The sequence below is a fragment of the Watersipora subatra genome, chromosome 7 (genome assembly GCF_963576615.1).
Source record: "Watersipora subatra chromosome 7, tzWatSuba1.1, whole genome shotgun sequence".
NCBI lineage: Eukaryota > Metazoa > Bryozoa > Gymnolaemata > Cheilostomatida > Watersiporidae > Watersipora > Watersipora subatra.
The window spans coordinates 44,538,844-44,556,358 of record NC_088714.1 but is presented as its reverse complement, the minus strand read 5'-3'; the positions used below and the strand labels follow the sequence as shown (position 1 = coordinate 44,556,358).

General features: G+C 37.4%; 2 protein-coding genes across 2 annotated transcripts in view; one reads left to right on the top strand and one right to left on the bottom strand.

Annotated features, from left to right (window-relative positions):
* LOC137399457 (centriolin-like) overlaps positions 1-10,973 on the top strand; it is a 63,469-nt gene extending 52,496 nt beyond the window's left edge. The window contains exons 31-41 of the mRNA XM_068085582.1: positions 869-994; positions 1,185-1,365; positions 3,645-3,718; positions 3,877-3,962; positions 5,093-5,249; positions 5,552-5,723; positions 5,855-6,018; positions 6,652-6,873; positions 7,745-7,873; positions 8,486-8,592; positions 10,261-10,973. Coding sequence (XP_067941683.1) covers positions 869-994; positions 1,185-1,365; positions 3,645-3,718; positions 3,877-3,962; positions 5,093-5,249; positions 5,552-5,723; positions 5,855-6,018; positions 6,652-6,873; positions 7,745-7,873; positions 8,486-8,592; positions 10,261-10,453 — 1,611 coding nt within the window. The 3' untranslated portion in view covers positions 10,454-10,973. The remainder of the gene's footprint in view (positions 1-868; positions 995-1,184; positions 1,366-3,644; positions 3,719-3,876; positions 3,963-5,092; positions 5,250-5,551; positions 5,724-5,854; positions 6,019-6,651; positions 6,874-7,744; positions 7,874-8,485; positions 8,593-10,260) is intronic.
* Positions 10,974-11,112: 139 nt separating this feature from the next.
* Positions 11,113-17,515, bottom strand: part of LOC137399792 (axonemal dynein light chain domain-containing protein 1-like) — a 53,830-nt gene continuing 47,427 nt past the window's right edge. Inside the window, exons 24-27 of the mRNA XM_068086017.1 lie at positions 16,416-16,513; positions 14,958-15,125; positions 12,304-12,318; positions 11,113-11,364 (exon numbers count right to left, since the gene is read on the bottom strand). Coding sequence (XP_067942118.1) covers positions 11,235-11,364; positions 12,304-12,318; positions 14,958-15,125; positions 16,416-16,513 — 411 coding nt within the window. The 3' untranslated portion in view covers positions 11,113-11,234. The remainder of the gene's footprint in view (positions 11,365-12,303; positions 12,319-14,957; positions 15,126-16,415; positions 16,514-17,515) is intronic.

Here is a 17,515-nt window from a genome sequence, read left to right as displayed (position 1 = left end):
CAGTAATTATCTAATTTTCACACAAATCTTTGTAGAGGTTGTATATGTATTTGATATATTCATACTCATTTTATGTGGGCATAATCTCTCCGAGTGATTCGTGTAATTGTTTCTCCTTTCTGTCATAGATGTACTTTTCATAGATCTTTCCTTATTCATTGTGGTAGATGTTCTCTAGAACGCTTTGTTGATGCAAAATAGAGCTCAAAATACCAATTGCCTTCTGTCATGTCTTTGGTAGTTTTATGCAAAGATTGCATGCTTTATATCAAGAAGGCCATCTTTTTATTCCTGTAGTCATCTGATCAGCTATGGTTTAAGCTCAGCACTGAAACTATGTGGCTATTCAATTACAATGTTTGTTTACTCTGGATTAAGCTTACTAGCTGTTTACTCTGGATTAAGCTTACTAGCTGTTTACTCTGGATTAAGCTTACTAGCTGTTTACTCTGGATTAAGCTTACTAGCTGTTTACTCTGGATTAAGCTTACTAGCTGTTTACTCTGGATTAAGCTTACTAGCTGTTTACTCTGGATTAAGCTTACTAGCTGTTTACTCTGGATTAAGCTTACTAGCTGTTTACTCTGGATTAAGCTTACTAGCTGTTTGCTCTGGATTAAGCTTACTAGCTGTTTACTCTGGATTAAGCTTACTAGCTGTTTACTCTGGATTAAGCTCACTAGCTGTTTTTAACACTTTTATTGCTAAAATAGATTTTACAAACCCGGAAATTTTAGCCTTCAAATCGGAATGACATATATCTGTGTGTTTATGTTATGCTCTCCGTTTTATATTTACACTAGACCCCATGTGCCACCTTTACTTCCGCTCTTCTTGGCTATGCTTCCCCTCTCTTTCCGATCTTTAGTTTGAGACAAACGCTGCCAGCTCAGTTCTTGAGAAACTGCAACATGAAAAGGACTCAGTCAATCGCGCTGTAAGGCAGAAAACTTCTGACATGGAGCAGCAAACTCAGAAACTTGAAAGCAACAAGGTCTTCATTTTTATAAGATTTTATGTTCCTGTCTATCCGTGTCTTATTCCTAGATGTTTCCATGTTTGCTAGATAGTGATTCAATTGTTCCTTCTTTTCTCGCTTCTCACCTTGTTGACAGTATTTGTTAATCCAATTTATATTAGTACTTCGCTGGCTCATGTCACATGCCAATTTACCTGGTGCGTAGGCTACATTGGCAGAGATGACCAACACGCAGCAGCAGGTGGCGGCGCAGGTGAGGGAGAAGAGTGCAGAATTTGAGCAACTGCAGGGAAAGATGCGACAACTCCAGGCTGAGGTGGATGACATCAAGTTTGACAGGGCCAACTCGGAGTCTCAGCTCGACACTGTCATGCAATCTCTCAAAGGTAAACAGGCGTTGATTTAGTATCTACTCTGTATAAACTTGTTTCATACGGTCGCGCTTGTTTTAAGAGTCAACACTTCTCACCTTCCAAAAACATCTGTAGTGTATATCTACTATAAACATAGTCATATAATATATTCATGACGATATTAAAAGTTAACAATGCGTTAGTTCCTAGCAGTTATTAAGCGTCCCAAAGGTTTCTATATTAAGTCCGAGTCCTTTTTTTAGATAATCATGCTACTAAAAAAGAGGTATTCTTCATCTAACAAAACAAACTGTTCTTTGATTTCTTACATCTCAATTTAAAAAGCGCTTCATTGGAAAATATCTTAAAAGAAGCTCAAAGGCTCCTGATTAACGCACATGTCAATATCCCTTTTTCTAATGCTTCGCTGGTGCCTCAAAGCTAATTGATGATTACAATTACATGTTATATTATAAACAGTAAAAACTGAACCAGTAAGCATTTGTTGACGCATGATTCTGTTACAATAATGGCAAAGTACAATTGTCTCTGTACAGTCAAATGGGTTCATACTCTTCATCCATCAGCACCATAAGTTGTCAAGCAGCATTATTCAGTAAAACAGACACACACAGTTTTTTGCTTGATGTTAAACATAAGCACTAGAAAGACTTCAAAGGCGTCAACAAAAGCATCCTAGCTGAACTTAGTAAATAAATTTGGTACTTAAATAATAACGACAGACAGACAACATGAATTGACTAAATTGATAATTAAGTCATGTATAGCATATTCCAACATTACTAAAAGACAACCAGTGTAACTACGTACATTAAAATACATTATAATAGCCAGGCTAGGAGGATGTTATTTCAACAACTGAAATGATGTTTTCTACCTGTAAACACACATACCAAGTTACTGGTGTTATGAAATTTCAGAAGCCACCAGTGGTCATGGCAATAACCCAAAATCAGCAAACTATTATCGGTGAATTGCTGTTACTTGATGAGAGTGCCCAGTCTAGTGGTCTGTCACAATATTCTCACTCATGTTTTGATGCTATAATTAGATCATACTCGAATGGTTCTCTCAGTATCGAGTTCTCTACTTAACCTACTCAAAACCATTTACTTATGTATATATTGATTATGCTAGTAAACTGCTGATATTATGTTGTCCAGTCAAACCCATTTGCTTACTTAAACTTGTTGCTACTTTGCTCGAAATAATCGCTAATGACCGTAATGTTGTTATGGGCGGAGTCACCGGTATGTTGTTATGGGCGGAGTCATCGGTGTGTTGTTATGGGCGGAGTCACCGGTATGTTGTTATGGGCGGAGTCATCGGTATGTTGTTATGGGCGGAGTCATCGGTGTGTTGTTATGGGCGGAGTCGCCGGTATGTTGTTATGGGTGGAGTTACCGGTCTTGTTATGGACAGAGTTACCTGTATGTTGTTATAGGTGGAGTTACCGCGATGTGTTTATGGGCGGAGTTACCTGTATGTTGTTATAGGTGGAGTTACCAGTATGTTGTTATGGGCGGAGTTACCGCTTTGTTGTTATGGGCGGAGTCACCGGTATGTTGTTATGGGTGAAGTCATCGGTGTGTTGTTATGGGCGGAGTCACCGGTATGTTGTTATGGGCGGAGTCATCGGTATGTTGTTATGGGCGTAGTCATCGGTGTGTTGTTGTGGGCGGAGTCACCGGTATGTTGTTATAGGCAGAGTCATCGGTATGTTGTTATGGGCGGAGTCGTCGGTATGTTGTTATGGGTGGAGTTACTGGTCTTGTTATGGACAGAGTTACCTGTATGTTGTTATAGGTGGAGTTACCGCTATGTGTTTATGGGCGGAGTTACCTGTATGTTGTTAAAGGTGGAGTTACCAGTATGTTGTTATGGGTGGAGTTACCGCTTTGTTGTTATGGGCGGAGTCACCGGTATGTTGTTATGGGTGGAGTCATCGGTGTGTTGTTATGGGCGGAGTCACCGGTATGTTGTTATGGGCGGAGTCATCGGTATGTTGTTATGAGCGTAGTCATCGGTGTGTTGTTATGGGCGGAGTCACCGGTATGTTGTTATAGGCAGAGTCATCGGTATTTTGTTATGGGCGGAGTCGTCGGTATGTTGTTATGGGTGGAGTTACCGGTCTTGTTATGGACAGAGTTACCTGTATGTTGTTATAGGTGGAGTTACCGCTATGTGTTTATGGGCGTAGTTACCTGTATGTTGTTATAGGTGGAGTTACCAGTATGTTGTTATGGGCGGAGTTACCGCTATGTTGTTATGGGCGGAGTTGCTTTTTGTAGAGCAAAAAGTCTTGGCAGCCAAACTAAAGAAGGTTCTTAAAGAAATGGATAGTAAGAAAAGGAGTCTGAGTGCGGTGAGTGTCGAGTCTCGGGGCAACTTAATATACTGTTAATTACCTGGTATTAGCTTGGAATAGAAGATTCCATGGACTCGCATCATGTTTTATATATTATTTAGATACTAATATGTATATTGTGTAATACTTATGCCTGGAATATTTTTAACCTGTAGGAGGTAGAGAATGCTGAACAGAAAAGTCGTGACATGGAACAACAACTACATCAGCTCAAATATGAGTATCAGCAGGTTAATAGTGGGTAGGTATCCTCTTCAGGGGTAAGGATGCAGGTTAGCAGGTTAATATTAGGTAGATGTTACCTTCAGTGATATGGTTGCACTTGAACAGGTTAACAAGGTATGTGTCACCTTCAGTGATATGGTTGCACTTGAATAGGTTAACAGTTCAAATGTAACCGTATCACTGAAGCTGCCTATTCGTGCAGGTGGTAGTGCGTCTGCTGCTAAGCTGAATATTGCGAGTTTGAATCGAGATGGCATGATGCAATCTTTTTTCCGACCTCCATTCGTGGGATTTTTGACAGACGGACAGACAAGCGTGGCTGTTATGATAGAAACTACTACTGAAGCCTGGCGTTGCACGGGCAATGAAAACAGCTTATAAACAGTGGCAGATAATGTAGTTGCCTTTGGCTAACTCGACTAATTAGCCAATGGTGAAATTAGTAAGTTGGCTAATTCGAGTAACTTAAGTTAGTAACTTAAGCTTGCTTATATTACTAAACTTAAGACGTTACGCATCATCTGATGTCGGTATGCATATTTTAACTGATGTAATAAGTATGCATATAATTATTCTTATGTATCACAAGTAGCCCGTGGGGCTTAGTGGGTTAGCTCTCCTGTCTCCAGAACAGGACGTGCCAAGTTCAAATCTCATGCAAAGCAGAGTTTTCGTTCCTGATACTTTATCACAATAACTAGACACTGACATACGGGTGACAGACAGACAAACACTGAGATTTATACATTTATAATACTATTGCCTTGTATTTTCGGTAACTGCCTTAGTTTTTTGCTGAAAATATAGTCGTTATTGTGTTGTCATACATAAAAAATGTAAATACAGAAACTATGCAGATGGCTGTCCTATTTCCTTTAGTTTGTGTAACTTACCTATGATTTTTTTGACAAGATACATTCTATGGACGCCAGGTTGAAGATGAGGTCTGACAACCTTCTTAGCAATGCTTTTAAGTTTATTTGAAGTTATACAAGGAACGAGTAGTCTCAGGCTTGTCTTGCTCTTCAAAAGCTGTTGTTATCTCATGTTATTTGCATCATGATACGAACTTTCTGTTTGGTCACTGTGTCATGTGACATACTTGATGACCTCATTATTAACTGTGTCATCTGTCCTACTTTATAGACTGCTAGAGGCAAAAGCAGAGCTGAATGAGCAGCAAATTGCAACAGACGAGTTGCGTCAGCATGCCTGCAGATTGAGTGAAGAGAGAGCAGAACGGCAACGTTCGCTCAAGGAACTGACTACACAATACGAGCGTGAAAGTCAGCAGCTCACTGATGTAGGTCACCAGTCATTGCTCAAAGCAGCCAGTTCTAATTGTGTGATTGGTTCTCCTCGTTACGTTTACCTGTGATCGGTTTGTTGATGACTGCTTACCCTCTCACTGCATGCATTACTTTATGGATGTTCTCAGGGCTCTGGTTACTAATCTGTGTTTACTTATGGTGCTCTATTGTTTTACTCTATGTAACTAATACTTCTATTCCTGCTCTAATTGGGTATCATATGGTCTTGCTTTAGCTTCATTCTTGCTCTGTTTATCCTTGGTATCGTATTTGATGATTTTGATTTCCATTGCAGATGACAGAGCGGGCGGAAAGAGAGCTGTCTCATATGAGGGATCAGCAGCAAGTTTGTCAAACTCGTGTCGCCGAGCTGACAAGGGAGTTGTCTCGTCTCATGTCAGAGATAAATAAAAGCAGAAAAGAGCATGGTGATGTGACAGAACTCAAGGCTAAGCTGCAACAGACAGGTTTTACGCTATTCCTTATTATTGATGATATTGAACAACCTTGTGGTTTCATCATAGATGTTTGTATGACGTTTCTTACTTATATGTAGATTAGTTTGTCATAGTTCTGACTTGGTAACCTCATTCTCTAGAGACTGAGTTGGAAGGGGAGAGAACTACAAATGCTGATCTGATGAAAAGACTGACAGAGTTCGCTCAGCGTCTTCAGACGAGAAATGACTCACTGACTAAAGTAAAGAAACAGTCAGAGTCTCACATTGATTCACTAGCCGGGGAACTGGCTCAAGCTAAAAAGGTTAGCTCTCTGTTCATAGAGTTGTCTCTAGAAATATACACATGCCATGGGCTGCTACTGCAAATAGATTCTTACGATTAACTCTGTAACTACTGCTACATGGACAGATCCTCAAGTAAGGTCAGAAGTTGTCTGATGATGTTATGTCACTTTATCATGTTGCGGTTTATGGCTGGCCAGTTAATATAGCCTTAGGTGCTAGTTTTTTGTGTGCAGTTTCCTATTGTGTTTGCGCTGCGTTGCAACAGGAAGCACCTCTCATTGGCTGATTGCTCAAATGAACTTGGGAGATCTTTAGTACAGTTGAAATTTCAAATGCAGACTTTACAGTCATGTTAGTCATTGATGAGACTGCCAGTCTAGCAAATAGCACTACTGTCTAGTGTGTGTATAAAGGAATGTATCATGTTTGTGCTCACCTTGTTGTCTACGAAGATGTGGGTATGAGTGGTGCTGTTATGATTGACCAGCTCAGCGAATGGCCAGCCTTATTGAATAAAATACTACTCGAAATGTTAGACTGTTGATATAATCCATAAATAACCCGGAGGTTAGTATATATTTTATTTACATGTAGTTAGTTAGCCAGCCAAACTTTTTGCACTGGATGACACAAGTCGCTTTAATCTGTAGGAGTGTCGGACGCTGAGAGAGAAGAGGGAGACAGACATTGAGGACCTTGAATGGATAGCCCAGCAGCATGCGCAGCGAGCTGATAGGCTAAATGTCGAGCTGGAGGCAGCACGACAGCAAGTTGAGACTTTGAAAAGGATTAATTCGGCTCTAGAGTCCAATGTTAACAAGGATGAGCAGTTCACAGAAACTATTGACCTTCTCAAGCAAGATATACAACAGGTGGGTGGAGCCTAATTATACTCCATATGTGGGTGTGGCTTCTCATATGAGATCTACAGCAGGTGGGTGGAGCCTAATTATAGTAGTATATATATGGGTGTGGCTTCTCAAGCGAGATATACAGCAGGTGGGTGGAACCTAATTATACTTCATATGTGGGTGTGGCTTCTTAATCGAGATATACAGCAGGTGGTATATATAGTCAATATATATATTATAGTCAGTATGTGGGTGTGACTCTTGTGTGCACAGTATATGAGCGTTACTTGTGAAGATTCTTCCCTTGCTTCTGGCAATTGTGTTCTTTTTCTAAGCTCATATGGTGTGCCTCGTAAGATGTCTCTTTATTGTCTCTCAGATTCTATATGTACAGGATGATTGCAGCCTCATATTCAGGAAATCTTTGATTCGGGGCTTCTGATACAAAGTTTTTTTTAATTTGATCGATATAGCAATAACCTTATTTGTAATCTGATATGAAATTAGCCGCAAAGGCATTAGCTGGTACTAACAGTAGTTCAGTTGTATTTCTTATCTGAAGGTACTTTTTTTCCTGCTTTAGAGATCGTTATTCTTTGATAGCGAGCATAAAGTCACTGGTGTTCATATATGGTATGGTTAGCTGGTTTAGAATATAAGTTAAAGTATCTCTGCTGGTATCACATAGCATGAGGATACAAGGGCTACCAGGAAATAGTCACCAGCGAATTCATCATTCAGCTATACTTTGTTGTCATCTGCTTTATTCACTATGGGATAGCTTCCTGTTGAACAAAACACTTAATGGACAGGCATTTTCTTCTGTATACACCAGTCTTTTTAATTCGCAATAATTATCGGTCAGTTTTTTGTTTTCTTTTTAATTGGATAGGAGGTGACACTGGGTATGGCGGAACTAGAGAAATCAAGAGCAGAAGCTGTTTCAGAGTTGGATGAGTTGAGAGCTCAAAAAGCATTCATTGCTAATGAGGTGATTTCCTTGAAGGAAAACCTTAGCAAGGTATGAATGAGATGTCAGCTAGCGACTGCTCACTGAGATGCCATAGCTAATATCAGGAGAGATGACCATACCACGCCTTTAATAATCTAACTTGATTCACGTCTCACCTTGTGCCCCGAATACAGTCATATTGGTTATCTAGTCTATTGGCTTATTCATCTTTGTAAACTAGTTTTAACATAAAAATGAACTTGTTAATATGGTGGGCAACAGCGTAATTTTTGGTAATAAAAACACTTTTGTAAGTAGAACATTTGTGCGTTATATGAGGTTTTTACTTGTCATGCCATAAAAAACGACATTTTTAAGTTTATCAAAAGAGTCATACAAAGAGGCTGGCACAAGTGGCTGGAGTTCTTTTAGTCTTTCAAGTAACTGGCGGATGTAGGCAGTTCTATTCATTTGAGCAATACTTAGTCGAACATAACAGATTGAGTTCTCATCAGTTTGTACACAGCTCAGTAAACCTTCATGAGCTGATTTGAAATCGTATGCTTGTATGTAAATATTTTAATGAGATCATTACTTTGCTGTGGAAAAGGTGCTTGGAATCTTTCTTGAAGTAGCAGCATCCTTCAATTACTATAACTGGACGTACTTTTAAATGTCCAGGTGCAGGCAAGGCAGCTGCACAGTGCAAGACCAGCTCGCTCTCCTTCTCCTCGCAAATCTTCCCTCAATGTTAGACGAAAACTAGATGCGGAACAAGAAGTGGTTAGGTGAGACTGAGTATGACATGATGTCACTGGAAGTGTGTGCGTTGTGCTGTGTGGTGGTGCCGTTGTGTGGTGTCCTTGGGCAATGTCGCTGTGTAGTGTAGTTGTGCAGTATAGTTGTACAGTGTAGTCGTGCAGTGCGGTAGCCTTACATAAGCAGTCTTACAAACACATGAGAAGGTAATAGACTCAGACACCTTGTTTTATGCCGACATTCTAATAATTTGAAATCTATAAAGTTGGCGAAGCATAATCTGGCATAAACTCAGTTTTTATTCGCAGTTTTTAACCACAGTATTATCCAGCTCAGCCAAGAACAAACTGGTCTTTTATAGAAGTCGTAGATTCCTAGTCAGATTGCGTCAGTTTATAAGAAAATCATTCGAGTTAGTTCCTGAGCTGTTTAGTTTCTATCTATAAATAGGCAGGAAAGTAGCGCTCATTTGCTGTATTGACAATATTTCAGAAATCTATTCATTTTATTGTTGTTCTCGTAATCTGTCTGAAAATAATAACACCTGTGAGAACGCTGCAGGTTGTGTTCTCACAGGTCTGTCAGAATGTAACCAATCGGTGAGTTTCGTTATAAAAGTTTCCCAGAAGAACTTGGATGCTTAGGACAGACAGACGATTTGTTTGATTGTAGTCAGGAGTGCGTTAGGGCAAGCGTGTTGAGTGGTGTTCATGTGAATACTAAACCATCTTTCATGTACATTTGTTGATTTTACATAAGTGGAAAAGTAGCATTTCAAGGATTCATTCCAGTGTATGACAATCTCAAAAGGTTTAAGCTGCTCTACATGTTAAATCAGGAGAGAATAATTGCCATATTTTTAGTTGAGTTGTCCTCTCTTTCATCATACATCAGTGCCCAGTATCTTTTCCTTGTCTTATTTGATGCGTTTTTATTAGAATATCTGTAATTCACAATTGCGTCTGTTTGATATCTCTAAGTATCGATTATGGCACACCACCGGTCACTTTTTAGGTAATTCATACTTGGCGTATATGTGATATATCTTCTAAATATAAATTTCAAAGTTTGTGTGCGTTTCGGTTTTTCCATCTATAGCTATTAAAATTTAGGAATGAAGTATTCGTCTCATGCTGGATTTGGTCTCGGAATTTTCTATTCGCCAGGCAAATATCTTACCGATTAAGCCACGCGAAATTGATGGATTCATTGGACGATGTATGTCGCTATGTGGGTGAAAATACGCATACTGCGCTACGTTTCGCGTCATTAAAGCTTGCTCTCACAGCTCTTATTACTGAGTGTACTAATTGGTTTACTAACTAGCTTACTCAAATTAGCCATTGGCAATGTGCCAGGCTAATGGCAAAGAACAGGCAACTACATTACCTGTCACTGTTTATAAGCTGATTTTTAACACCAGTGCAACGTCAGACATTGCGCTAGTATCTCTATAAAGTTGCATTAACTGTCAAGATTACTTCTTATGCTAATATTACATCTCAGTCTTACAGCTAGTCTTCTGCTACACAACAACCTTTACAGACTGTTATGTTACTGTACATGTAGTATCATCACCTCATACCTATTCACACACTATTTTACAGTCAACTTTACACTATTGCATAGCATACTATATATGTCATCCACATGAGCCCAGCTCTACAAGTACTAACGCAAACACGCTGTTGATGTAGGAGGAAGATGCATGATCAAATGCAGAGGCACCTCGATGCAATGGAAGGAATGAAGACACATAGCATGGGTATCCTGACAGACCTGCAGGATAGAGTCTCAAGTTTACAGGGAGTTCTCTCGGAGTCAACTTCATCTATTCATAATACTCCATCACCCCACCGGCCCGTAAGAGACTCTCGCCACATGCCTTAGTCCTAGGGCTATGTTAAAAGGTGTAAACCTACCCGCTATGTTAGCCTGAGTCAAACAAGCTTCTGAGGACCATTACACGCATTATTGGCTCTATAGGCTGCTTAGCAAATGAAAAATCAGGGATTTTTCTCTATGCAATATATCTGTTCCATTTAAACATGTCGTTTCCTGTGAGTTTTTACAGCATTCAAAGGTGAAGCTGACGTCTATAAGGAATTTCATCAGTAGATTAACCTACAGAGATAGCTTTAAGATAAAAATTTCAAGTATGTTCTGGTATTCACAAGCTGGATCATTTTATTTGCTTATTTATTCAGAATTTTGGAGGATTAGAAGTTACCTGCTCATTGTGAAATTTTGTGATACTCATACTAGATGTTTTGACTAGTGTAGTGTGAGTGCTTTTATTGAATCTGGTTGTTGAGTGATAATTTATGATGCGCTCTATTTATTTAATATATTTTTACTTGTTTTAGAATATATTACATTGTTGATTCTTGTGAATAAATTATTCATTTGATCTGTCGACTGTATGTATCGCACCGAGTAGATAATGTTTAATCCAAGAAGGCATGAGCAGGAAAAATATACTCTATTCATTTTAAGATGTACATGTCAAAAACGCTAATGTATATGTGTATCAACACTGAAAAATTTGGACGGATGATTGATAGAATGATAACATGTGAAACGGGTAAATAAATATACATCATCCAACAGCATTGCCATAAAATATATCTAAAAGTTGTGTCTGCTCACAAAAATCTGCATATAAAACTGGTTACTTCTTCTTGCCCTTAGATGTTGGCCTTGATCCAGACTTGCTGCTCTTTCTCTTAGGCTCAGTTTTGTCAGTGATACTCGTTGTAGAACTTTCCTCACCTGCTAGCCCACCCGCATTTGCCTCCTCACTAAAAATTGGACAGGTTTCACAGAATAGGACAGTAAACATGATATAACCGTGGCATAGGTTAATCAAATATTCGGGTGGAAGAAAGATAAAGAGTGATATCAGAGTGCTTCATCATCAGTACGCCTAATCTAAAGGATAGGTAGGAAAGAAAGCAAATGGCAAACTACGATGTCAACGAAGAAAGAGAATGAAGGAAAACAGAATTACTATAAAATAGAAAAGGAACAGACAATTCCCATAAAAGAAACAAAGTAGGCAGTTTTTATTTGAGAGCATCATTTAATTAAATTAAAACAAGCGTTAGCCCCACATAGCACTTATTTGTGAGGCTCTGCAGAAGAACTTGGTCTATTATTCAACTGCTTGTTAGTTATTATAAGCCAATATAGAGGTCTATGATGGATTGTATAGAAATGGGGAAACGCTCGATGAAACCAGCCTTATTATGGCTCATATTTATTACAGATGTAATTAGTAAGAGTGCTGTCGACAAGGTGTAGAATGTATGGACCTGGTGTTCTTGCTAAATTTGTAATAGTGACTACAATAAAAAACCTCATAAACAGCGTAAGCACTAGGGCTATTTCATCCAGCTAGTAGAGGATAAGTTGGGGCCATTTCACCAAGTCTGAACTTCTGACAAACAAAACTTAAAGTTTTTGTGGGAAGAAAGTTATCTTTCTCAACTGAAAAGAGATAAAAATATAACATAGCACGCATACTTATATACGTGTGAGCAAACTTGGCTACTCTATAACATATATATGCTAATATGTAGCTAGTTCTACTCTGTAAACTCATGAATCAAAATATAATCCTCTCTAGAGAGAATGAATGACAAAAGCGGTTTTAAGAAACATTGTTGGTGGGCTTGTGAGACAGCCCTAGCGAATTAAAGTGGATAGAAACACAGTCTATAATAACCGAGTTGAATTACCTCACTGGTGCTAGCCTGCAAAGACAAGAGGAATTACCATTTAGCGAATAAGTTACTCTACTACAGGTGGATTTAGTGCAACACATTCTTTAAAAATGGTGTTTTGTGCGCTCCATTTGATTTGCGTAGTTTTGTAAAGCATGGGAGAAAAATGTGAATGTACGCAAAGATTTTTTTCAATTTTACGGAGGTATATAAAGTCACTAACTTAAGGGATAGAAATATTGAAAAAAAGAAATCAAGTTTCTAGAGACGAACTGGAGACTAGAACAACTAAATTTGCTCCAGTCTCCAACCCCAGACTCTAACAAACAGACAAATTAAATGGGTTATGATACACAATAGAAGCGTGTCATCAAGTGAATAAAACCTCCAACCCGTGAGTTTAAAATGAAATTAACTGAAATTGTTCAAGCTTTTATTTAGAGTCAAAATGAAATGACATCCGATGCTCTTTGTGTTAAGTTTTGAGCAATTTAAAAATCAGTCGTAAATCACCGGCAGGAATACCTTACTTCTTCCTTAATCTCACCATGACAAAGACTGACCAACTGAGTATAAATTACACTCAACTGCGGTAAATCATTTAAGAAGACCTCATTGTAAGTTGTAAGAAAGATTTTTAGCCGGATTAGTGAATACTATGCTAGCATTACCTAGGCACTCTATCAGTCTCCATCATTGATCTAAGCTTTCTTGTTACATATATGCAAAAATTGTTTTCTTGATGTGAAACTCGCTGTCATATGCTATTTGAAGTATTGGCCTGTATAGAACACTTCCATCTAGTACTTAAATCAGCTACTACCCAGAGGTCTGACTAAAGTAAGAGAGATGTGGTTGAACCATAGAGTTACGCATTATAATTAGCACTCTTATGGCACATGATTCTATGGCAATATTCTTCAAAGAGTCATAAAAGTGTCTACTACATATGTAGTTTAACAGCATAGATTTAAACGATTTTCAATCATAACAAAATTGGCAAGTTGATTTTAAAACCAATTCAAGCAAAATCATCAGAAGTTTTACAAATGAGTTGAACTCTGATTCTGTTACTAGAATCACTCACTACTCTAAAGGTTTCATATATGTAGTTTTTTCAATTAGAGATTCAAAACTTGTCAAATTCCTGTGGAAGTTCAGAAAGGTATCCTACGTTTTTTAGAACAAACTGGAAATATGGAAAAGATTTGAGCCGTAGACGCCACTATGACATAAACAATCAATTCTGAAAACATTTACGTTATAAGGATTTTATGTTATATGAACAGTAAAATACATGCAAGTTGCCTAATCCATCCCAAGATCATCGCAAACTCACTCATTTAGTCCTTCAAAAATTAAAAAATAAACTTAATCTTTTTAATTTAATAATCGTACAGCAGATGTAGTATTGTTGATTCATGTCAACAAGTTTTCTCTTCTTATAACTTTCACTCGGTTTATGGTTCATGATTATGGTAAGTTTACTTTTGTTATTTAAATATAATTTGAGAACTTGCACCGACTTGACGCTCCACATCACATGGAATTTTTTGCCCAATGGGAAGTAAAAACTTTACAAATAACTTCGTTCCATTAAGTAGAATTTACGTAAAATGTTTATGATATAGGAGCATCTACTGTACATGTCTGTTTACGATATAGGAGCATCTACTGTACATGTCTGTTTGTGATATAGGAGTATCTACTGTCTGTTTATGGTATTGGAGCATCTACTGTACATGTCTGTTTATGATATAGGAGCATCTACTGTACATGTCTGTTTGTGATATAGGAGTATCTACTGTCTGTTTATGATATTGGAGCATCTACTGTACATGTCTGTTTATGATATAGGAGCATCTACTGTACATGTCTGTTTACGATATAGGAGCATCTACTGTACATGTCTGTTTGTGATATAGGAGTATCTACTGTCTGTTTATGATATTGGAGCATCTACTGTACATGTCTGTTTATGATATAGGAGCATCTACTGTACATGTCTGTTTGTGATATAGGAGTATCTACTGTCTGTTTATAATATTGGAGCATCTACTGTACATGTCTGTTTATGATATAGGAGCATCTACTGTACATTTCTGTTTGTGATATAGGAGTATCTACTGTCTGTTTATGATATTGGAGCATCTACTGTACATGTCTGTTTATGATATAGGAGCATCTAAGGTACATGTCTGTTTACGATATAAGATCATCTACTGTACATGCCTGTTTATGATATTGGAGCATCTACTGTACATGCCTGTTTATGATATCGGAGCATCTACTGTACATGTCTGTTTATGATATAGGAGCATCTACTGTACATGTCTGTTTATGATATAGGAGCATCTACTGTACATGTCTGTTTACGATATAAGAGCATCTACTGTACATGCCTGTTTATGATATTGGAGCATCTACTGTACATGTCTGTTTATGATATAGGAGCATCTACTGTACATGTTTGTTTATGATATTGGAGCATCTACTGTACATGCCTGTTTATGATATAGGAGCATCTACTGTACATGCCTGTTTATGATATTGGAGCATCTACTGTACATGTGTGTTTGAATATCTTTAGTACTACTACCTAAAGATTTCAAATTGAATTATAATAAACTATGGCAGAAGGTTACAAGCAACGTAAACAAGTTGCATACTTAGGCAACACAGGAGGGTTAGGTGTCTTGCTCGCTGGGCTTTGACCCTGGCTCCGCTGCTCCTCCATCTGCCTCTCCAAAGCTCTCAGCCTCTGAAGTGCTTCATCGAGTTCAGCTGACTTCCGAGCTTCACTCTCCTCGGCCTTTTGCGCTCTCTGCTCTGTTTCTCTAAATAAGGTACATATGGATGGTACAAATGTGGATGATTTACATTAAAGAGCTTTTCACAGACAGACAACTACTAATTGCACAAGTGTGATAAAAATATGCGGTTCAACATGAACTGATTACTGCATCCAAGTGATTCAAAAGTTAGGATTTACAGGCTAAAGAACTTTTTCACAGATCAGGCATTTTTGTAATTGTTTGTAAACAAACTGCTACATAACTGGCTTTCTAGCTAAAATTAGAAAGTCAGATATAACCTTTTAGCAATGCTTACAGCTGATGGATAAATCTGCCAACTTTGTTATTAACTAAATATTATAAAACTAAATATTATAATTATAATAACAATTATAATTATATAATACAATTATTTAGTTCTATTATATAATTTACAATAAATAAAATTTATACAATTTGTTATGTATTAAAATAAATTATTTGAATAAATTATATAATTTACAATAAATACAATTTATACAATTAAAATAATAATTATAACTATAATAACTAAATATTATGTGCTTTATACAAGTTTTCAGTTATATTGTGTATATAACAGTTTTATCTAGAACATGTCTGGCAGTCTATTCCTGTACAACCAAACAAGAAAGTTGAAACTCAACACAAAAGATAGCAAATATATACACTTTATAGAAACTTGGGAACCCAAAGCTTTGTTGATATTTGGCAAATTGTCAGAACCTCAACTATAAAAAGGTTATTTTTTGTATTTGTCACCATCTTATTGCCAACAGTAAAACATATAAACTTGTAGTAATTTAAAGAGAGTAAAATAGATTCAACCAATCAATAGCCATGAACCTCTAGGTTGGCACCTAATCAATTTGAGTTCAAATTCTTCATTAGTTTATATTTAATAACAGAAAATTCCTTGGTTAGCCAACAACCTCGTCATTCTATTACGCATACAAAACATTCTAGTATGACATTTTGTACAAGCTACATAAACATGCATATGTACATGTATGTATACACATACATGTATGTATATGTATGTACATGTATGTGTATACATACATATACTTGCATATATATGTATACACATACATGTGCATAAACCAATAACTGATGCTATGAATCATGCCACAATCGTCTTTATTTATTTGTATTTCACAGTTTCTTGCATCAATGTATACATTTTTATTTAATTCCTTGCTATTGGTCCTTCACATTATGATCAGCCAAAGAAATGGGTCAGAACTAAACAATTTACAAATAAAGTGACTTGATACTCCAGTAACTATTGATATACGCAAAAATTGAACTCACAGCAGCTGAACTTGTAGCTTTTGTACTGTCTTGAGAGCATCGTACGCTTTTTGAGAATCGACCGCCATCGGCTTTCCACTACTTGGTCGAGGTGGCGGCTACAAGAACAATAACAAGTGCCTGAGGGTCTGAGGGGATAAATAATGTTCAAGTTAGAGCTGTTTTCAATCACACTTTTATTTGTCTACAATCAATGTTTCCATTGTGTAGATGGTACAGATTTGGAAAAGTGCACATGTCGTTATACGATGGGATATCTTATCCAGCAATACTTCTTCTTTCCATGATTATCCTGACGCTACGCGCATATTAAGTTATTCTATCGGAGATAGCATTGTAAATGTCTCTCCACACTCTCTCGAGTGTTGGGCATTGTTTAAAAGTACAGACATACAAATGCGTACAGAACCCCAACGTATGAGAACATCGAGTTATGAGCAAAATTTTGAGCAAGTTACTGCTTTGAGATATGAGAAACTTTTGAGATACGAGCCTGCAAGACGGTTCTCGATGGCCATCAAATGGCCAAGTATTCGAGAGGCTGCTTTTGAGAACAGCATCGATTGGTCTTTCTCGTCACGTCAGTTTAAAAAAGGTTTCGATAAAGTCGGCTAAAAGTTATAGTGAAGCCATGCAAAAGCATCAAGCCAGAAACAGATAATAAAAAATTAAGATGGTGAGCAAATTAAAGTTAAGTTTAGTAAAAAATTAAACTTGACTTCAAGAGTGTTTAATGAGCTAAATTCATTTATGGCAAACTCAAAGTTTATGTTACGCGGTGTCACAAAAAGTCTATTGAAGTAAATGCATTGTTGTCAAGTTTCTCTCACATCGCTGTTAGCCATTACGTTTGTCTCGGAGGTAAGAACTCCATACAGTGCTGCTCATAGTAATGTTACATTTTATTCCTGATCATAACCACTAAATACACATTTATTACTTTGTGAGCATTGGTAGGGAATTACAACAATCAAAAACACTATTTTTCCATCGTAATATCCTGTTTGTAGGCGCTTTTCCCCATACTACGGAAACAGATTAATTTGTATTTAGATATATAACGTAGCAAATATTGCTTTGAGATACGAGAAAATAGGTGT